At 44.8% G+C, this 22654-nt stretch overlaps 2 protein-coding genes across 4 annotated transcripts; one reads left to right on the top strand and one right to left on the bottom strand.

Moving 5' to 3' along the window:
* Window positions 1-4070: 4070 nt before the first annotated feature.
* LOC101770721 (probable methyltransferase PMT11) lies at window positions 4071-9723 on the top strand. Its single transcript, XM_004970505.3, has 9 exons — window positions 4071-4901; window positions 5260-5409; window positions 5500-5770; window positions 6143-6253; window positions 7275-7434; window positions 7707-7964; window positions 8433-8555; window positions 8806-8883; window positions 9168-9723. The coding sequence occupies exons 1-9, from the start codon at window positions 4182-4184 to the stop codon at window positions 9370-9372; spliced, it is 2076 nt and encodes a 691-aa protein (XP_004970562.1). The 5' UTR covers window positions 4071-4181; the 3' UTR covers window positions 9373-9723.
* A 7326-nt stretch (window positions 9724-17049) lies between these two features.
* LOC101770046 (protein HESO1) lies at window positions 17050-22598 on the bottom strand. Of its 3 annotated transcripts, none has more exons than XM_004970503.2 (9): window positions 22094-22598; window positions 20658-20817; window positions 20009-20167; window positions 19383-19561; window positions 19201-19296; window positions 19027-19087; window positions 18817-18947; window positions 18172-18279; window positions 17050-18073 (listed from the first exon to the last, which is right to left on the bottom strand). In XM_004970503.2, exons 1-9 carry the CDS (start codon window positions 22115-22117, stop codon window positions 17411-17413), a joined length of 1581 nt encoding a protein of 526 aa, XP_004970560.1. In that variant the 5' UTR covers window positions 22118-22598; the 3' UTR covers window positions 17050-17410. The 3 variants fall into 3 exon arrangements, with proteins under 3 accessions (XP_004970560.1, XP_022682625.1, XP_004970561.1); XM_022826890.1 differs by having other exon boundaries at window positions 18817-18941; XM_004970504.3 differs by lacking the exon at window positions 22094-22598 and adding an exon at window positions 21624-22061.
* Window positions 22599-22654: the final 56 nt, after the last annotated feature.

The raw sequence follows: 22654 nt of genomic DNA, 5'->3' as shown, positions 1-22654 counted from the left end.
TAATTAGCTCATATTTAGTCCTTCTAATTAGCATCCGAACATCCGATGACCCTACTAAAGTTTAGCACATCGTATCTAAACACCACCTAAGCTGGCAGTACGAAATTCACATGCACGCTCGCTCTTCGTACTACTCAAATTCTAGTTGTTCGCCTTAAAAAAAATTCGCACCGGGCGTCTGAGCCAAATCAACCTAATGCGCGTGCTTCGCCTTCCTTCTCCTCTCCCTTGAATTACATCCTACTCGTTTAGCTTGGTTGGTGCGCACTCGCACGACGCTCCTAATGGTTCATCATCGGCAGCTCCCAGGGCCTCTTCGGAGCTGGCAGTACGAAATTCACATGCACGCTCGCTCTCCGTACTACTCAAATTCTAGTTGTTCGCCTTAAAAAAAATTTCGCACTGAGCGTCGGAGCCAAATCAACCTAATACACGTGCTTCGCCTTCCTTCTCCCCTCCCTTGAATTACATCCTACTCGTTTAGCTTGGTTGGTGCGCACTCGTACAGCGCTACTTGTTTAGCTTGGTTGGTGCGCACTTGCACGGCGCTCCAGATGGTTCATCATCGGCAACTCCCAGGGCCTCCTCGGAGCATCAGGAATTCAGGATTCAGCAAGGAGCTTAAGGGGGTGTTTGATACCCTAGACTAAACTTTAATCCTATCCCATCGAATGTTTGCATAGTAATTAGAAGTATTAAATATAGTTCAATGATAAAACTAATTGCATAAATAAGAGCTAATTCGTGAGATAAATCTATTAAGTTTAATTAGCCCATGATTAGCCCATGTGATGATACAGTAAATATGTGGTAATTATGAATTAAGTAGGCTTAATAGATTCGTCTCGCGAACTAACCCTCATTTATGCAATTAGTTTTATAATTAGTTCACGTTTAGTCCTTTGGACCTGTTCGCTTCAGCTTATAAGCCAGCCTAAAGCACATCACGCGATATTGTTTTCTTTTATAACGTTACGCCGTTACCAACCCCAACCCCCCTGCAGTTGTGGCGGGCCCCGGCCGCGGCGGTAGTTGCGTGCGCAGCGATTGGCCAAGCTCTGGAAGCTTCGGGAAGCCGCGCGTGCGCGTGCTGGCCTCAGCTTTTAGACAAAAAAGAAACCTTGGTTTGTCGCCAAACCGGCTTACCGCCACCAATGTCCCGGCACGGGAGGTCGGGAGACGCGAGCGGAAAACGTCACGCGTCAACCACCGTAACCAGGCCCTGATGATTTCGCGCGGCCGACGGCGACGCCCCCCAGGAGAGCCGCGCCCCGAGGGCCGAGAGCGACGGCGACGGCGACGCGCGTACGATGTTGTTGCTGCCGCCGCCCACCCGCGCACACGCGCCCCGTCGCCACCCTCGCCCGCGACGCTTCACGCGCACGCGACGGCAAAAAGCCGAGAGGGGCAGAACAGGTGGTGCCGTGGTGGACTGACTCCCTGCGGCGCGGAGCCATCCGCTCTCTTCATTGGCTTGGTCCTCCCCTGCTCGGCGTGGACGGCCCGTGCCTTTCGTGGATGGACGGCGCACGGCTCGTGCCCGCCGCTCCTGCTGGCCAGCGGGCAGCCGCTTGGGCGAGGCGAGAGCTGTGGTGGCCGGGTTCCTCGTCATCGCGCCTGATGGCCGCCGGAACGCGAGTTGGGCCATGTTTAGTTACTCCCAACTCCCAACTTTGACACTATGCAAAAAGAAGATTCCCCATCACATCAAACTTGCGGTACATGCATGGAGTACTAAATGTAGATGAAATTAAAAACTAATTGCACAGTTTTGTTGTACTTTGCGAGACGAATCTTTTGAGCCTAATTAGTCAATATTTGGACAATAATTCACAAATACAAACGAAACGCTACAGTGTGCTACAGTGCTGTAACAGTAATTTAGCACCCCAAATTCGCCAAACTAAACACGGCCTTGCAGGGTAGGCGGGGTAGTGTAGCGGGGCGTGCGTACGGTTGTGGGATGCCAGGCAAGTTGAGGCAGCTGGAAGAAACGGGTGCGCGGAATCTTGTCGTTAGCAGTTTATTTGTTCTAGGTGACTGGTGATAGGAATGAACTGTTTTTTTGGAAGGAGAGACCAAGATAGGAGTAGGATGCTCGAGTTGGAACAGCTTATTCAGCCGGCTTATCAGCCACCAAACAGTGTTTTTCTCTCATAACAAATCAGCCGTTTCAACTTTTCAGCCGGCTTATAAGCTGAAGTGAACAGACCAGAAACGCAGCACGAAAGGTGTCCTGTCCTATAGAGTTTTATGTTTGTCCGTTGACAGGTCAAATGTATTACGTGACAAACTAGTGCTGTTGGAATGTAAACTTCACTGGAAGGTAAGGACTGCAGAGTCTGCTACTGGGGCGGCAAATGAAGTTGCGTAGAACCGACTTCTCACAGCTCGCGATGCCTAAATAGCTCATCCCACCCCGCAAATTGCCTTTTCTTTTCTCTTTTTTTTAAAAGGGGGGGGGGGGGGGGGGCGGGAGTGTTCGATTTTGTATAGGACTCGGCGAACTCAGCGAGATGCGCCACATGGCCAAGCTAGAAAAGGACTGCTGGAGCCACTACGCTCAGTAAAAAGGCCTAAATTTAGCGAGGTTCAAATAGACGCTGGCCCATAGATCCAGGCCTAATGACACAGATGACGGGCCTGATGATACCCATTGCTATGCTAGTGGGCCGGTTCACGATAACGATATTCACAAGCCCAGATTCTGTCGGCGCGTCGGCCATCCTCGCCAGCGACGGCCGACGGCCGACGCCCGACGGCGGCGCCGTCGTGTCGTTCGTCTTCGTCCTCCGTAGCAACGTGCCGGCGTCCGCGACCCGATTCACCACGGAGAGATTGGAGGACTCTACGCCGCGGAGGCGGCCATTCGCCAGTTCTAGCAGACTAGCTCCAGCGCCGGCCGCGCGACGCCGAGATCTACACAACTACTAGAACTTTTTTTATTTTTATATATTTTTTTTCGATTTTGCAGAAATATATAGTTGGATGAAAAAATTGTAAAACTAGGTTATTGTCGTCGGCTGGACCGGCGGAAGGGCCTTACCGTCAGCCCAGGCGGCGGATAGGTCGGTAGAAGGGCCTTACCGCCGGCCCGGCCCAGGCGGCGACAAGGGGTACTTTTAAAAAAATCATAACTAATTCATATCAACTTGGATGGAGATAAACTTTATATGAAAATTGTAGATCTCGGCGAAATCTACAACTTTTTAGTTAAAACTTTTTTCATTTGATATCATATTAGTGCTCAAACTTGTGTCGATTATTTCAGCAATTAAAATTTTAGATTTGAAACTTGTGTCGATTATTTGAGCACCAATATGACATTAAATGAAAAAAATTTAACTACAAAGGTGTAGATCTCGTCGAGATCTACAAGTTTCATATAAATTTTATCTCCATTCGAATTGATATTATAATTTTTTGAAAGTATGATGCGGAGGGGTGTATGCTTGTTGCCGGCTGGGCCGGCGGTAAGGTCCTTCCGCTGGTTGGACCGGCGACAATAGCCTAGTTTTGCAATTTTTTTATCCAACTATATATTTCTATAAAATCAGAAAAAAATATATAAAAATAAAAAAATTCCAACTACTACCAGCATTCTATACACACGTACGGCCCGTATGGATACTCCCGGCTAAAATTTAGCACCTATCACATTGGATGTTTGGATGCTAATTAGGAGTATTAGGTTAATTACAAAACTAATTGCACAGATAGAGTCTAATTCGCGAGACGAATCTATTAAGCTTAATTAGTCTATGATTTGACAATGTGGTGCTACAGTAACCATTTGCTAATGATGGATTAATTAGGCTTGAATTAGTACATGGTTCTGCAATTAGTTTTATAATTAGCTCATATTTAATCTATCCGAACATTCGAGGTGACACTACCAGCTAGCTACCAGTATCCAAACAGCCCCCGGCACAGCAGCCAGATATCCCAAATCCCATATCTTGCTGACAGCTGGGTCATGAAAATTGAGAACGAATAAATACTCATATCCTAATCCTAGTCCTAGTAAAAAAACAGAAATTAATTTAATAAAACTGCAGTGGCCCAGTTCACTCGTCACTGCCCTTCGGCGATCCCATCCCTTCCGCGTCGTCCCGGGACGACGCAGACGGGAAGCAAGGCACCGCGCCGACCACTCCCCGAGGCCTGAGGAGGGCCCAGCCATGAAGGCCCTGGCCGCGCACGGCGCCGACCTGCTCCGCGGCCCGCACCTCCTCCGCGCCGCTGTCCTCGCCTTCGCCGTCGCGCTCGCCTTCCTCGTCGGCTACCACTGGCACGACGCCTCCCCGCGCCTCGTCTTCTTCTCCTCCACCGCCTCCTCCTCGTCGGCGACCGGCTCCGCCCCCCGCTCCCCTGCCGTCGCGCTCTCCCCCAACGCCAACATCTCCTTCGACCCGTCCCTGATCCCCGCCACCACCACCGCCCCGCCTGCTTCTCCTACTCCCAATGCCTGGCCCCCGCCATCACTACCACCGCCGACGACAGCGCCGCCGCCGCCTCCCCTCCCTCCCCCGCCCCCGCCCGCGCGCCTCGGCATCGTCGGAGAGGACGGCGCGATGCGGGACGACTTTGACGTGGGCAGCATTGGCGCCAACGACACCGATCTGGCCACCGACGAGGCCGCGCCGCAGGAGCCTGGCGAAGCGGGCGGCGGCGGCGGCGGGCCCAGGGTGCGGATTGGGAGGTTCCCGGTCTGCCCAGAGAGCATGAGGGAGTACATACCCTGCCTCGACAACCAGGAGGAGATCAAGCGGCTGCCCTCCACGGAGCGCGGCGAGCGATTCGAGCGGCACTGCCCTGCCAAGGACAAGGCTCTCAGCTGCCTCGTGCCGGCGCCCAAGGGGTACAAGGCGCCCATTCCCTGGCCTCAGAGCAGGGACGAGGTGAGCACGCATGGTGTTTACTTTTGCTTTTTCAATAGTATAGATAGATTAGTAGTAACATTTATGAATTCGCGCTAGTTATAGTGTTAGTAGAACGATGATACAACAAGACTGACCTTCATCTGCAATCTAGGCGAAAATTGAGGGTGGACCTTTGGTTTTTATTTATTATGGCAGCGTTCTCGGCTGATTCTGTCAGCAACCTAAAAAAAACGGAACATGATTGATGCTGCATTTGATGTGCAAATGTGTGTACAAGTACAACTGATCAAATTGAACTGACTTAGCCTATTTTGCTGAAATCAAAGGTTATTTTTCAAGCTGAAGGACTTAATAAATACAATTTGATCGACTGCAGGTGTGGTTTAGCAATGTTCCTCACACACGATTGGTTGATGACAAAGGCGGGCAGAATTGGATTACCAAGGCTAAAGACAAATTCCGATTTCCTGGAGGAGGAACTCAATTTATTCATGGCGCAGATCAATACCTAGACCAGATTTCCCAGGTTCAGTTTCGAATATTCTTAAAGTTGGCTTGAAATTAATCATGACTCTTACTCTAAAGTAGCGAGACCTGTTTCTCTCTGTGCATCCAGATGGTACCAGATGTTGCATTTGGATCTCATACTAGAGTTGTCCTGGATGTTGGCTGTGGAGTAGCAAGTTTTGGTGCATATTTACTTTCACGTGACGTCTTGACATTGTCCATAGCTCCAAAAGATGTTCATGAAAATCAGATACAGTTTGCTCTTGAACGTGGTGTGCCTGCAATGGTAGCAGCATTTGCAACACACAGATTATTATATCCCAGCCAAGCTTTTGATATTATCCATTGTTCGCGCTGTCGAATAAATTGGACTCGTGATGGTGAGCTCTGATTGTGACATAATATCATTTTTTTTATCAATACCGCACACTTTCTTTCTTTCATTCTATATGCTCCCTTTCATGCTGTATTTTCGCCGCCAAGCTGAATGTTTATCTGACCCATTTCCCCCAAGTTTTTTTCCCTTAGGTCTATGAAGATGATATTTATTAGTTCATCATTGTAACAATGGATATATTGGTTATTGTTGAAGAACATTACACTTTAATTGAAAGAATACAAAAAAGTGTTATTGTTAAGCACAAATTGGCCAATACTCCACAGTTAAACTTGATTTCATACATAAATATGCCTCTTTGTTAATACAGTTTGTGATTTTGGCTAAGCATTGTCATCATTTTTGTTTGTTAAAGATGGAATCCTGCTGCTGGAGGTTAATAGACTGCTTAGAGCTGGCGGTTACTTTGCTTGGGCAGCCCAACCTGTTTATAAGCATGAAGAGGCCCAGCAAGAGGCATGGAAAGGTATTTTCTACTATCTGTGTGGTAGTTCTTGATTGTTAAGGTGATAAAATAGTACTCATGTTTTGAGTTCAGTAATTGTTCTTTAGTATGAACTATGAAGTTCAGGATGTTCCATAAAGGAACTCATTCTATTATTTCATATTCTGCATAGCCTTGGTGAAAAACATAATTTGTGTTTGTTGATGCGAAATAGTCAATTTTTCACTGTATATGTTTTGACCTGAATTCGTCCTTACCACTAAGGGCTTGTTCGGTTAGAAGGGGAATGAAGGGGGTTGGGAGGGATTAAATCCCCTACAAGTCAAAATCCCCCTCAATCCTCTCCAATCCCCCTCAATCCCCTTGGGGAGGGGATTAACCGAACAAGGCCTAATAGAGTTTTTGGTTTGAGGGATCACCTCAACTAGGATGGAAGGGTCCATCATGGGGTCATCCCATGAATTTTGGTGGGATGAATCCATTCTTCATAATTCAATTAACCATATGCTTGTAAGGGATGACATGGTGATGGATCAACAATTCCATTCCTCAAACCAAACAAAAATGTGAAGATTGAGAAGGTGATGGATCTCCCCATTCCTCAAACCAAAGACCATGTAAGGCTATAACTATTAGGTGGCCTCACACAAATTAAGTCAAATTTCATGATATGCATTAGGGTATCAGCATGATGAATTGCCCTGACTCCACTAAGCATTAGCAGCTTCCGAACTTCAAAATAGTCTCATGGTAATATATCTATGCGGAACTATATGATAAGAATAAGCTACCTGATTAAGCTAACATTATGACTGAGGAATCTTTCCATGCAAAGGGTTTGGAAGAGTTCGATGCATAAAAAGATGAAACTGCAAATCCTCTTAGATGTTATCTAATATCTGCAAATATTTATGGAATACACACAATTGTAAGTTTTTTCCTGGATTTCATGCTTTACCAGTTTGATAAGCTTATTTTTAGTGGTATGTGATTTTTTGTTGTATGTCCTGAAACTGTTGCTTATAGACAAAATTGTGTGTAGAGATGGAGGACCTCACTGCCCGACTTTGTTGGGAGCTTGTGAAGAAAGAGGGCTATATTGCTATGTGGAGGAAACCTTTAAATAACTCATGCTACATGAACCGTGATCCGGCAGTCAAACCTCCACTTTGCGATACTGATGATAACCCAGATGACGTCTGGTATATGTCTAGCTCATTTTAATCTGTTATTATTGTCTGCTAGTGAATTCTCAATTTAATGTCCTCTTTGCTGCTGAGTTTTATTTGGGAAATCATGTTTTCTTTATATCAACTTTAGTTGCACGGTAGCAACAGTGATGCAATCTTGATTCTTGAAGTTTGTATGGACATATTCTGTCAAGTTTTTTATTTGTCACAAGGACGAGATCCTTATTCATGCATTTGCTGCAGAACTATTGTTTTACTGTTATTTACATTATGTTTTGTTTCAGGTATGTTAATCTGAAAGCATGTATCAGTCGACTTCCTGAAATTGGTGAAGGCCCAACTCCTGCCCAGTGGCCTGCACGTCTAATGGATCCTCCAAAGAGGCTTCAAGGCGTTGAAATGGATGCCTACTCATCAAAGAATGAGCTTTTCAAAGCAGAAACAAAATTTTGGGAAGACATACTTGAAGGTTATATTCGCGTTTTTAAGTGGAGGAAGTTTAAACTTCGGAATGTAATGGACATGAGGGCTGGATTTGGAGGGTAATTTTCTGCTCAAAGCTCTTACAGTGGAAATACGCAACTATGCACATCTTTGTTTGGTTATTTTTCCTCAAAAACCACTGGCATTTCAAACAAAAACTGGAGCTGATAAAGAAGATTATCTAGCAATGATGTTTCTGAATGGGAAATTCAATATTTATTTTCTGTCAAGGAAATGTTTTAAGGTGTTGTGTTTTATTTATGTTCAAATGGCTATACGTTTGAGTTATTCTTCACCTGCATAATTCAGCTGGATCTCTTGAGGCCATAGGGTTGAATTTTTATAGATGCATAATTCGTTAGTGCAATGCTTTCTTGGATATTCGATTTGTATTTCTATTTTCACTTGGGTCTGTGGCAAGCTACACTTTTCAGACATATCAATAATGAAAATGGACTCATGTGCTTATGTACTGTGATCTTGTTTATTCCTACCATTCTTACTTTTCTTGCGACTTTAATGTCTAGGTTTGCAGCTGCCCTGATCAACCGGAAATTTGATTGTTGGGTGATGAATGTCGTTCCTGTTACTGAACCAAATACACTGCCTGTAATTTATGATCGGGGGCTTCTTGGAGTTGCTCATGACTGGTATGAATTTTTATATCCTGGGCTGATTAAATACCATTCCTGTTTTATCTGGATTTAAAATTATATACTACAATAGATCAAATTCAGTGTCTGATTAAAATTATCATCAACCGCTTGTTTGTTTGTGATATAACTGTCTCTTACTAAGCGGCGCTATTTGCATTATTTATGTTGGTACCAGTTAATAGCGTTGAAAGTTTTGCCTCATGGTGAATCTCATGCTGCCATCTTTTAACATCTGCATGAACAGGTGTGAACCATTTGACACATACCCAAGGACGTATGATCTACTGCATGCATTCGGTCTTTTCTCAAAAGAGCAGAAAAGGTAGGAGGTCCATTATTTAATTATTTTCATTTCATAATGAATTTCATTGTGGCCTGGGCCTGTTTACTTCATCCAACTTGGCAACGAACTTGAAAAGGAAATGTCTGCACTTTGGTGGAAGTGTATTTATGTTCAAGATACATGATCTCCTACATCTTGTTAACTAAATTTGTAAATATGCCTCTGGAATATCAGTACTTAGGAGTTAGGAAGCCTTTTCCTTACTGTTTACTGGTGCATAAGATACCCTATCAGCATCTGACGATGTTCTCTTCGATTTATAGGTGTAACATCTCAAGCATCTTGCTGGAGATGGATCGCATACTCAGACCAGGTGGTAGGGCTTACATTCGTGACAGGAAAGAAGTGATACAGGAGATCAAAGAGATAACAAACGCCATGGGGTGGCGCGGTACGATACGTGACACGGCAGAAGGCCCATATGCGAGTCGGAAAGTTTTGATGTGTGACAAGCCTATGGTGCATTAGCCGAACAGGGAAAGGTCTGACACCGTTGGAGTTTCAAGCCGCCGAGCAGCTCAAAACTTTTCTGGCACCGTTGAGACTGACCACAAGAGCTGCTGTCTCGACTGACATTCGTTCCGTAGATAGGATTGGTGAAGTTCTAAAATTGTAACTATAATTCGATTGATCATTCGTTTGTTTGATGATGGTCGGTGTAATTCTGATACGTGGTATTTTCCTTTTGATGTGTAGTCATAGTAATGTTGGAAGAGTGAGAATTATTATTCAGGGGTAAGAAAGAGGACCTTTTCCCCTATATATAGATGTGACTAAATGAGTCATTGGCCCTGGTTTCACTGGCCTTTTTTCTTATCAGCCTCAATGTTCTAGATTTGTAAGCCTCATCCGAGAGATTCCAACTCAGATAGTCAGATTCGACTTGAAATCTGAACTTAGCCTTAGCAGACGTATATGGCAAGGTTTGATTTTTTTTTCTTTTGTGGGAATAACCTGGCAAAGTTTGGATCACACGGAGAACCTGTCCAGAAAGGAAGTGACGAACGCGGGGGTGGAACAAATTTCTGGCATTGGACCATCGCGTTTCCGCAGGCAGTAATGGGCTTGCGGAGAGCCCAACAAGATTAACAATTATAGAGTTTAGCCCAAATCGAGAGGTCACTGCGCACTATGGTGCGGAGGATAAAGACCGAGGAGTTTTTTTTATAAAGACCGAGGAGTTTAGTCCCATACCGGTCCTCCATAGCTGGAGGAAAAGAGGGCAAGGATACCAAGTAAACGTCAGGTGCAACCTGGACGGGGTCAACGGTTGACCAAGAAGAGCCATGGCCTAGGTTAGCGGCTTCCACTGCACTTCGGAGGAGCGCTAGCCTACCATCTTCTCAAGTAGGAGAGTGGACGTCATAATTAGGGTACGCGTTCGCGCGGTTCCTACCAATTTGTTAAATTTAAAATTTATTATATATATATATATATATATTCTTAATAATTTTGTTATTTGTTATATAACTTTGCCGTTCTAATGAAATCGAAACTCTAGTATAACTTGTTTTTTGAATTGGGAAAATAACTATAATTTGTGATGATATACGGTGACATGGCGCCGTATCTTCCGTGCAACACAAGTTTTTATTCCGTTTTACCCCAAAAAAATCACAATCGGACTCTTGCAGAACAGGGAGCCCCTTCCGGCCTCGTTCCGTTCAAGCCCCTGCCTGCACACCAATAAGGCAATACGGTCCGCCGAGAGCGGCGGGCGGCGGCAAAGAAGCAACGCGGCATCGCGACGCTTCCCCAGTTTCTCCAGAAAAATCGTCCGACCGGCCGCGCCCTCTCCCTCCAGTCATTGCGGCTTTTGGGGGTTCAGTTGTCTATAAAACGATCTGCACTGGCGTAAGTTAATAGCCATCGATACAACTGATCGATGGAGTGGAGCTACAAACCTTTCGTTCCCCCGCACCATATATTCTCTCATGAGCAGGTGTTCTACAAAATCCAACGCAGCCGCATGCCCGCATGTATACCCCAAGAAGCTTTTGTCAATCAGCTAGACTGCTCGAGCAATGAATTCGCTGTTTCTCGGTTAACTTACAACTTCCGCTGAACTGACTGCTGAAGACGTACATGAGCCTTAGCCAGCGATTAAAATTTAGATACAAAAATCTGCAAATTAGACTAACATCGCAACGTACATGAGCTAGGCAGCTGGCATAAATTGATCCATTTTGTCGTCAGGCAAAAGCTGAAGATGAACTGCTGCTAACCTGAGACTCTATTGGTCAGTTGATGTTGCTGTCGCCACAGAATGGCAGCTATTCGCCATGCTGCATTACTTGAGCAGAGTTGAGAATTGAAATCCAGTCTCATCACAAGAGCTGCTGTCGAGACTAACATTCGTTCCGTAGATAGGATTGGTGAAGGCTTTAAATTGTAACATAATATGATTGATCATATTCGTTTGTACAATGATGACTGGTGTAATTCCCGGATACGTGGTATTTTCTTTTGTTGTATCATCATGATAGTATCGTTGGGATAGGGTGACAACTATTTTTCCGGGGGTAAGAACGAGACCTTTCCCCTGTAGATGTGACAAAAGGAGTCATTGGCCTTATTGTCACCGATCTTTTTTCATGTTAGTCTCATGTTCTATATTGAGTTAAATACACTGTCACTAAACTTGTTGTATTGTATCCCTATACTTGTGTTATACTTCTTTCATCCCAAAATATAAGGCACGGTCAAACTTGGCATGGACTCCATAACTAACATTTGACTCTTAATATCTCCCATACTATAATATTTATAGTAACAGAATTATAGCCATATGAAAGTACTTTTAAATATAAATCTAAAGATATTATTTTTTAAGATAAAGTTTTTATTATACAAGATTAATTGTTGGTTAAAAAATTTAAGTTTGAATCTTGAATTACGTGCGTGCCTCATATTTTGAGATGAAGGGAGTATCACTTAAATCCATAAACTCTCGAGATAGAAATTTGACGTCCTAAATTTGTTAAAGGGTCACCGGAGGCTCGGACCCTTTCGCTGGAGTTTTAGGATACATTTGGTTTTTGCCCCTGTGCACCGGGTCAAATAAACCTTGCCCTGCGGCCCATCATATGATACACTACTCCTCCGCTTCTCTTTCCTTCCGAGATAGACGAGACAGAACAGCAAAGATTAACGGAGGGACGGGTTGAGGGTTTTGGAGTGAGTAACCAAGAGGGTCGAGCGTGCTGTGTCTCCACGGCCGTAGGATAGGAGAGTGTACCCCAGTCTCTCTTGTGATGGCAAACCCAGCGGAGAAGAAGAAATTGCGGGACCTGAAGCTGGAGTTGGCGGACATGGAGCGAACACTCGAGCAGGCACAGGCGAGGGTACGCACGCATCTGCAGTGCTCCTTCAAGGTAAATCAATCTCACTTTTATTCGTTGATGGGGGTTGAGGTGATGAGGTTTTGGAGCACTGGTGTATCTCTACCGGTTGATAGCCCCGTTAATCTGTTGGTTGATAGCTTCATTAAAGCAAAGGCCTAACCTTTTTATCAGAGCTCAATCTACGCAAAATGCTACATTTTTAGAGCTCAATCTAGCAAAAGTTTCTTCTTTTCTATGTTGGGGTGATGAGGTTTCAGAGCATGGGTGTATCTCTGTTGGTTGATAGCCCTGTTAGAGAAAAGATTTAACTTTTTTATCGGCATTCAATCTACACAGAAATGTTGCATTTTTAGAGCTCAATCTAGCAAAAGTTTCCTCTTCTCTGTGTGACTATGATTGCTTTATCTTTACTAATACTCCCTTCATCCTAAATTACTATTCGTTTTGGCTTTTCTAGATACATAGCATTTGACATGCACCTAGATAAATATTATGTCTAGATACATATCAAAAGTTATGTACCTAAAAAGTCAAAACTAATAGTAATTTGGGATGAAGGGAGTATGTATTCTTCAGAGGCGTGTATTGTTTGTTGATTGAATCTTGTCGCTTGGGAAAAACCCACAAAAGTGCATATCTTTGTTTGTTGCAAGAAATCGTAGTATTTACAATCAGCTCAAATGCTGTCCCAAGAGGCTTTCATAAGTTCATGATAAAAAGGCTTAAAGGAATTTTGAAGATGTGCTCCATGAAAGTGGTTGAAGTACCGGTATCATTACCCTTCAACCGGGTTATTCTATTCCTCCAAGTTTCAAAATTTAAGTGAAGTACCGGTATTGCCACCACTAGTTATTCCCTTATCTAATGATCAAGATGCAAAGGAGGAACGGTGTACATATCACATTGTGAAGATCAAGGGCAAGTTTGGGCACCAGGTCCTTCTCCTTTTCCAAGAAACTTCACTAATTTAAATAAGGACTTACTTATGAAGAAGTCTATAAATTATACACCCTAAATTATACGCCCTCATAACGACTTACTTCGATTTTGACCCTGTCCCCGAAATGTAGCCGAGAATGATGGTTTCATTCTCTATGCGAACGCGGAAAGCTCTTTCACCAAAACAAAAAACTTAATGCTATCACACCCTAGTTCAGGTTTGACACCAACTTCTTAGAAGTGGCATCAAAGTAGTGTGCTATCACTTCTTCTGTGGACTATATACCCATAATATTTCGAGAAGACATTCACACTAACACTAACATGAGAGACCAACACTATATGGAAACTCAAACTTTTATTCAAAACTCAACTTGATACAAGACTCACTTGCTTACCCTTTGTGTGGCTATCGTATGATGATACCACTACAGTACATGGCTACCTTGCCATCTCCTACTTAGAGATCTCTTATGCTATGGTATGGCTAGTAGGGAGGGGAGCACCTCTATTTATATGTACTCATGATCATTTTAGTGTTGTCATGTGGCAAACTTCCACACTCTTCTTTACAAAATAACTAAATCTAGAATTCTCCTCATGTTTATCTAGTTTCTTGATATTTCTACCATGCCAAAATATCATGCTTCTATAGTATTCCACACTCCACTATGAAGCATAACAACTATAGCTCATGCATGCTCTCCAATCTTCTAGAACTTTCTTACCTTGGATGATTTTATCCTTATGCATGACAAAGCTAGTCACAATCTTCTAGAATGTTCAAGTGTGTATTGCATATTTCAACATGCCAGTAGGGTCACTGTGAAGCAAGAGTCTGCTGAAAGAAAGATAAAACATGAGCATCTTAAGGTGATATCACTCACAACATTCCACAATTACATTATGGGTGCTTGATGTTCCCCATTTAAATTGTGTGACCGAAAATTTTGTTTGCAGGAGAAACCAAATCACATAGAGCAGAACCCAGTCCCATCCTTTAGTCTGAAGTGCACGGCATCAGTAAATCCGTTTTCGCTCTTAATGTTTGATTGATCCAGTAACACTCGAAGTTGAACTGAAAGCAAAGTGCAAAACCCAGTCTAGAGATAAAGTGCTCAACTCCGGCGTCTTCGGTTATCTTCATCATCATGCTTTCGAGGTTCTCCCTTCATAACTACAAGATCTTCCTCCTGCAAACGAAGTGAACTTGAGTTTGCAGTTGCACTACTTGTTAAATCAGTTGAGGCCACAATCCGTGTGAAAGTTGTCCGTGGGTCATGGCCAGATCATTATCGAGGACAAGTTGTTTCCCGGACAACAAGTATCAGTCATGGTGGTGTTGTGCTACTAGATACTCGATATGGAAAAATGTCTGTCAACAGGTATGGCGTAGTTGAGCTTTCAAGGAATGTTGTTTCTGTGGAATCAGGAGGGCAACTGAAGGTTGGTGTGGTGGCCTCACAATTTGAGGACGACGAAAATGCTGTTGCGGAAGGTCTGGTCGATTTCACGCCTAAAACAACTGGCGTCAGTCATGGTAATTGTGACCTAGGATTCTATTTGGTGAGAACCAGCATCCACTGGTCCCTTCCCTGCTTTGTTGACGATCATGTGGGATTACAAAATAAGCCCGTATAGTCTAGTCGTACACCCGAGCGAGTGTTCATGCGTTCTCATGTTTCTGTTTGTTGGAGCATCTCTATGTTTAGCCCTTTTGGTGGCATTACAAAGTTCTCAGATCGACCTTGTATTCTCTAGATGCAGTTATCTATTATTGATTAGTAGATCTTGTTATTATTATACATTTATAGCTGGCATGCTGTCTTCTCTGTTTGTTTGCACCATGCCAGGATCCTTCATCACCGTTTGCGATGCTCGAGAAGTGCCGTACTTGGCTTACTGCCTGCCCGGCCCGGTGGCCAGGGGCTTCTCATGGTCGGACCACGCGCCACGCTGTTATGGCCCTGTTTGGGAGGAGGGTGCTAAACTTTAGCCCTTTAGGGTGTTTGGGAAGGATGCTAAATTTTAGCACATGTGTTGACAAAAGACAGATTTACCCCTCTCGCTGCCCTCCCTTGTCCGCCTCCTCTGCCTAGCCGCTCTGCTCGCCCTCAACCTCCTCCTCCAGCAGCAATGCCACGCCCTGCTCGTGGCGCATCTCAGGTCGGGCCCCTGCTGCTGCTCACTGGTGGCGGCGCGCCTTGGTCGCGTCCCCTTCGACCTCACCGACTTCCGCGACCACTCCTCGACACCCGCTCCCTCTTCACCGCCCAGGAGCTGGACGACGTGATGGACTGTGTTGTCATCCTGGAGACGATGGCGGAAGCGAGGCGGCAGAGGGGAGCGCAGGGGATGCGGGTGCTGAGGAAAGCCATGGAGCAAAACGCAGAGAAGGTTGTGCACGAGGTCGAGCGCAGTGGAGAGGAGCCCGAGTCCTCCTCGCCGGCGGCGTCCCCGGCGTCGACGCGAAGGCGGTGGTGTGGTCGGTCGGGCTAGGATCCGGCGGCGGTGGCGGGGTCGATCGGGCTCGGATCCGGCCGTGGCGGTGGTGGCAGGGTCGGGCAAAGGCGAGGCGAGGCGGGACGGGGGGCACAACAGCAAGGCCGGCGGAGCCGAGGCGCCTTGGTGCCCCTCGCGGAGAGAGAGAGAGAGAGAGAGAGAGAGAGAGAGAGAGAGAGAGAGAGAGAGGGGAGGAGGCGGTGGGACCGGCGGGTGAGGCGGAGGCGGCGGGACTGGGTGGAGGCGGCGAGACCGGCGGGAGGAGGCGGGACCGGCGGGCGAGGCAAAGGCGGGGGGGGCGGAGGCGGAGGCGGCGAGGTGCCGGGCGGAGGCAGCGAGGTGGCGGGCGGAGAAGGACGGCGGCGGGGTCTGGCGGGGAGGAGAGAGAAGAGCGTGGGGGAGGAGAGAGGGGAGGGGGTCAGGGGGGAATTGGTCTGGGGGGACCAATTTTAGTTAGTTTTAGCTACCCAAGTGACTAAAGGATTATGGGGGTGCTAAATTTTAGCACTTGAATTTTAACCCACCTGTTTGGAAGCACTTGTAACTAAAATGGACTAAAATGGAAGTGCTAAAGTTTAGCACACCTCTCCCAAGCACCCCTATGTGGGATGTGGCGACGTCACACCTCCGCGTCGCAGGGCACGACCACGGCGGCACGTCCCTAGCCGATCTTGCCGCGCGCAGCGGCGCAGGGCGCTCTCGCCACGGCGGGGAACTGGCACGTCGCTCTCCCACTCGTGGCACCCCCGACTCTTCGTGACGCCGCCATCGCGCTAGCAGCCTAGGAGGCTAGGACCGTGTTCTCGTTTGGGCCACGGACTTTAACCAACTGCAATGGGCTTTGGGAGCCAACAGGAGCAGGCCCGAATAACAAAAGAGTTATCGTCCTCTCAAAAAAAAAAAGAGTTATCGAGGACTATATGTGGCGCGCGGCAAACAACTTGAGGGAAGGACGGTTTAGTCCCGTACCGGTCTCCTAATTCTGTAAATCTTTAATCTTAAATTAAAAATTAAATTAATTAATTTAATCTTTAAATCTTTAATAATAATGACGATGATGATAATAACAACAATAATTCCAAATAAACCATCTTCAATTTGGAATAAAATAATAAACAAATGAAAATTTAGAGAAGATCCAACGTCACATAAGGGGGGAAACTATCGTTCGTGGTGCACAGATCGAACAAAATAGCGACCACTGACTGCACGGGCTCGTTTCACGCCAGTCTACCACCAGAACACAAAACTGTGCAAAGTACCCACTCTCCGCTCGTTTTTCGTTTTGCTAGTATGCCAAGCCAACTTCTGCACGTTTTGCAGCTCGCACAATGAGCGCACCATGATCATGAACACGATGTTGACAAAATGTTAATGCAAGATTTCTGGCAAGGTTTTTTAAAACAGCCACATACTCGAGTAATGAAACTGCAGCTTGTCGGTTAACTACTTAACTTACAGCCATATTCTGCATATTACACTAACTGAAGACATCAAGCTACAGGCTTACAGGAATAAGGACTATAGGTCCAAATGAACATATCAGCATCATTACCACATGAGCCAAGCTTCCATAAATTGATGCATAGTCAGGCAAAAGCTACGTTAATATCATAAATAGATGCATTTCGTCACGCAAAAGCTGAACATAAACTGCTGCTATCCAGGGATACTCTATTCGTCAGTCAGTTGATGCAGCCGCCGCCTTGACAGAATGGCTGCTACCGTTGCCATGCTGTATTGCTCGAGGAGGCTTGATGCCCATAGTTCCGTGATGGAGCATCATGGAACTGACGTCCACCAGCAGGCTCATACCTTGTAGTGCCAGAATGCTGGCATGGCGAGTACTCCCTTCTCTGCTGATTCTGGTATCGGCCTACCGTTCGGCTCCCTGCCGCGTGCGACCGTGTATAATCACTGTACTGGAATGGCACTGCTGTTTGAAGCCCTGCAGTATAAGCCTCTGGACGATAGACATTCTGATATTGTCCTGCTGTCATGCCCTCTGCGTTATAGGCCTGTGGTTGTTTATGATAGTGGTCTGGCCGTGCCGTCTGGTGTCCTGTAGTATAGACCTGTAACTGTGATCTTGATCTGCTTCCCGCAGAACCTCTGGCTTGCTGGTGACGTTGATTGTCATATTGATTAGCTGCCGAATACAGCTGACGACTGGAGAGAGTATTTGTGCAGCGGTTGGCCCTGACTCCCTGAAGAATAGATCCAACAGCAGGTGTACACAGCAGCGACACTAATTCATCCCAGTCTTCGAGTGCGCCATCAACAAACCTACTGCTCGTATGATTGAAGGCAAGCTCAATACGTTCAAGCTCCTCCGCATCAACTGCTCTAGCAGCATTATCAGGTCTCTCGAATGGATCTTCAACCTAGACAATGACAGTGAAAAGGTGGTATTTAAAGATGTGCCATTTTCAACAAAATTGATCACAACAGACACACACAGCACTGTGAAGGAAATACTTACAAACAAGCTGTATGATTTGGCCATCCAACTTGGGTTATCCTGGATTAGCTCAATCCGGCCTGTGTAAGTGGATATCACCTTACTTGAAAAGCGCCGGATGCCTAAAAACTGTAAGTAATAAAGATAGCTTAACATTGCTTCTCTCAGATAAAGGAATAAGACAAATATACACTAGAGTGTTCTTAAATTAACCATGTTAAACCTTTTTGGTAATCTTAAACACAATTTTACTGAAAATATACTGAGCTACAAGAAAAGAGAACTGGTTCTGTGAAGTCGAGAAATTAGCTCATTTGCCCACAACATAATAATGCATCCTAGTTTAGGCTTCTATACATGTTGGTTTCGTTTTATTTATAACCCAGTGAAGTACATTGAGGAAGTTAGATAAGCACAACTAACATCCCCACCCCCAAGTTTCTTGACTTCAGCATCCTGACAGGAGTCCAAAACCGATCAGACATAAGCCAGACAGCCAGTTATATATGGCAAAGAGCTCACATGATAGACCAAACATTACCCCCAAGACAATTATTTCTATTGCAAATAAAAGGAAATGTAGTAAAAATGAACAGTGTATTTTTGTCACGTATCTGAATGACAGAAGGAAATACTTGGAATTTAGTAGACCAGATATTCAGATACCTTATGAAAAAAGGATGCGAGGAGACGTGTGAGAGAGTTCTGATTTCGTTGTCTCATGTTCTGGCATAGAAACCTTTCTATATTTGCCATACAAACCTCATCAACATGTTTCTCATCATAAAACACTGTTTCTGCATGTGAATGCTATCAGTAAATCACCAGGCACAGATGTACCAGACAACAACCAGGAACAAGTCAAGTCAGTCTTACCTTCTGCAACGTTTCCATCATAAATCTCCTTCAGAGGTGGTAAAATTGCAGGCTCACATGTCTGGTAGATGTAAATGAAATAGATAAGAGGTAAGCTTAACCTATAAATTTGATAGAACCATAAGTAAATAAATAGCAAAAGCTAGAGAGAACATCTTGAGTAAGAAATAACACCTGGAAATAAAAAATGACCAGTAGGCACAGAGAATATGAGTTCAGGGTTCCATTTTTTGGATCGTTAATATCTTGAGCTTTGGCCCATTCCTTGACCTGAAAGGAAACACGACGCTGAGATTCCAGCCTTGGACTTAACAGAGCAGCAGAGGAAAACCATCACTTGATATCATAGAGCTCACCAATAAAACCATATCACCAAAGCGTTCATCTATGGTATTGATCCAGTAGAAAATTCTGGATTTAATTCGACCAGGGTAGTTGTTAATCGATATATCACAGGAAATGCCAAATTGGTTGCTCAGGTACTGAAAAATTGGAACCCTTGCATTAGGAATGAACTCCATACATCTAGCAACACCTGAATCAGCAATGGAAATAACGTTTAAAGAAGAGCTTCTGTAAAAATTAAGGGGGCAGAGAATAGAAAAAATCTGCACAGATGCTCCATTTTCTATAAGCGGATGCTTTTAGAAACCGCTTAATTTTTATTGGTTTTGGATGTTATGATTGGTTCACATTCCAGGAATAAACAAATGTTCCCACAACTAAGTTTCACAGTGCAACCAAGCAGACCACAGCAACCAATCATGAACTGGGTAGCCATAAAATAGGATTAACTCTTGAATAGCTCAATAAAAACATTTTAGTGTGTTATATTTATTGTTTTATAAAAGCCTTCATTCTTTTCCCACAAAAGCTACAACAGTCACGATAGATTACAGACGTAACTTCCCTAATAAGGGTGGGGAGACCAGTAATATACTGAAAATGCAACGAATTTAAAAGAGATGCACAGAAAGTTTACCTCTAATTTGTAAAGCTCTCATCAGTTCTCTCAAGGCATTTTGCTTCTTTTTCTTGCTTATAGGCCTTGAGCTACTCCAGAGATCAACTGAAACATCCAAATCACCTGACTTTGCATAAAGGTTTGATATAAAGGATCCAAAAGGTTTGACAACAGCACCTGTTTATGAAGTAGAAAAAATCAAGTAAGTAACATTCAAATTGTACTGTCTTAGCTTCTCTAACTTCTATTTACCATAACAGAAATTTCTTAAATAGCACAATGCAACACAAGAGCATCAAAAGTCCTGTTGTACACTAATAGTTCCCCATTTTGAGCAGCTTCTATGCTAGCCCCACGAATAACTATTCCAGTACAACTTTGTGCTCGTATATAGTGATAAAGCAAACCGTTGGTGGCAGCCTCATGGATCTGTCATTGACTCGCCAGTCCGAAGTAGCCTTTGCTTGTTAAATCAAGTGAAAAAGGGCCTTCCTCCTTCCATCTACAGCAATCGCACTGACAACCATCGCTACTGGACGGTCATAAACCAAACTTATCCCTTTTCTAAGATCATGAATTCTATAAGCTTGTCACTTCTCATGTCTTCATAAAGCTACCACCCAGGAGAATCACAAACAAAACTTAACAGATGCTTAATCACAAATACCTCTCAAGGCCCCAACTGAGTAAATGGAATCTTCCAGCTCCTGAATTGCACGCAATCGTTTCATTCGATCATCTTCCCCTGGTTTTATTGTAGAGAGTATGTCTTCAATACATGCCTTCAGTAACTCAAAGCTACGAACAGAATAAATCATGCTGAAAACCTGCGGCAAAAAGATGATATATATAATTCAACAAGAATTAACAAATTACAAAAATAATGTTACAAAGATCAAGTCGTGTTGTACAAAATGGAACTACAGGGCATTTGAAACAAACATGAAGACATTCTAGTAACAAATTACAAAGATAATGTAGTTTAGGCAACAAAGCCAAATGCTTCCTTCCTCTTCATAAAACAAGTAAATGCTAAGACACTACAAACCCAAAATGCAATTTGCACAGACATTTTAACATAACAGAGTCGCTACTATGCACAAGCAGCATCCTTGGCCAATCCAAGGAACTCTTCTGCAATGTATTACCCAGTTGGCATTCAACAACAACAACAGGACAGGACACTGTGCATATGTCACTGAATTACTGATAGCACAACCAGTTGATACCTTAAGCAAGTAACTAACAGCTGTTTTCTGCGCTGCACGTTTGGCTGATGATAGCCTAAGAAGTATTTCTCATCAATCATATAAAAATCATGCAGATGCGCAACAACACAGAGGAACTTTTCGTACAGTTTCGCCCATACACCTCATAATGACCTTTGCCGTACCAAAATTGAAAATAATAAGAATGGCACAGCACTAAAACGGTGCGGTGGTCGGCAAACGCAAGTACAGCCGAACCCTCCAAGCATGGCGCATTGCTTCATCGGGCTAAAAAACGCCGCGCCTTATATCACGACCAACAGCGACGCCGCGGTGGCTAAACCCTAACGCGAGTATCGACGAATATGGGACCACAGATTGGAGTCGGTACGGAGTGGACGAAGCGGATCATCGAATGGAATTACCTAGAGGATGAACCACGGATGGAGCTGGGCGTTTGTTAGGCCACTACGCGGTGGCGGCGGCTGCTGCCTCCGCTTGCGCCGAACTCGCGTCGAAGTGGTTTGGGAGGGGAGGATGGTGAGAAGTGGGCACCATGGACACAGTAGGCAGCGGCCACTAGCCAGGTGCCCAGGTGGCGACGGAAAAAGCTCAAAAGAGATTTCCGAAGCCGAAGCGCCGGGCACCGAGGCCTCGTGGGAAACGATTTCCGGCACGTTTTCTTGTTTGGGCCAGGTTTTATACGTACGGACAACCGAAGGGCATGGGCTTTGCAAGGCCCAACAGGCCGAGCAACAGCAGGTCTCTTAACCGATTCGTAGTCGTCTCAGAGCTCATTAACACCAGTTTTTAGTCCCAAATCAGTAAACTAATCTGCCTGCACCAAGGAGCAGCTGTAAAACAAACCATGGGTGCAACATTGATCCATACTTACCTGGACGGGGTAAGCGGCCTCCATTGCACTTGGGAGGAGCTCTTGCCTACCATCTCCTCAAGTAGGAGGGTGGACGCCATAATTTGTGGTGGAGGGGTATTGGTTTGTGCGTCTACCAATGATTAAATCAAATATTCCTTGAAATGAATAATTAAATAATTAATAATTATAATTATGTAACTAAAGTTGTTTTAAAAATATGACAATACAAGAAAATGGCATGAAACTCTTCAGAACAGGCAGTGGCTGGAGCAGGGGAGGACGGGGGAGTGGCGTGCATGCAACGAGCTGAGGAATCTTGCTTGATTTTACGACGGAGTTTGCAAGAACAAACGCTTGAATTTAATTCATGCATGAAGCTAGTGATGGTATAGGAGGAGCACGATCTTGCCTTGTGGAGAGTACTAGTCCTTTGAGCTCGCGTGTGTAATATTTTCCTGAGGCGTCTGATTGTGGCAGATTGATGCAGGAAGAAAACAAGAAACCAGGCCGCGCCCTTCCTTCTGGAAAGTCCCTCCTCGCCATGCTTTGCTACGTCGCCACGTCGACACCACTTTGCCT

This window comes from Setaria italica, chromosome V, assembly GCF_000263155.2.
Source record: "Setaria italica strain Yugu1 chromosome V, Setaria_italica_v2.0, whole genome shotgun sequence".
NCBI classification, from domain to species: Eukaryota; Viridiplantae; Streptophyta; class Magnoliopsida; order Poales; family Poaceae; genus Setaria; species Setaria italica.
This window is presented reverse-complemented; position numbering and strand designations above follow the sequence as displayed.

Coding starts and splice junctions, on each gene's coding strand:
- LOC101770046 (XM_004970503.2), bottom strand. CDS start 22,117: ATGGAGGCCGCTTACCCCGTCCAG. Junction 18,948..19,026: donor TGATGGAAACGTTGCAGAAG/GTAAGACTGACT, acceptor ATTCACATGCAG/AAACAGTGTTTTATGATGAG. Junction 18,074..18,171: donor CCAAATCATACAGCTTGTTT/GTAAGTATTTCC, acceptor GTCATTGTCTAG/GTTGAAGATCCATTCGAGAG.
- LOC101770721 (XM_004970505.3), top strand. CDS start 4,182: ATGAAGGCCCTGGCCGCGCACGGCGCCGACCTGCTCCGCGGCCCGCAC. Junction 6,254..7,274: donor CCAGCAAGAGGCATGGAAAG/GTATTTTCTACT, acceptor AATTGTGTGTAG/AGATGGAGGACCTCACTGCC. Junction 8,556..8,805: donor CTTGGAGTTGCTCATGACTG/GTATGAATTTTT, acceptor CTGCATGAACAG/GTGTGAACCATTTGACACAT.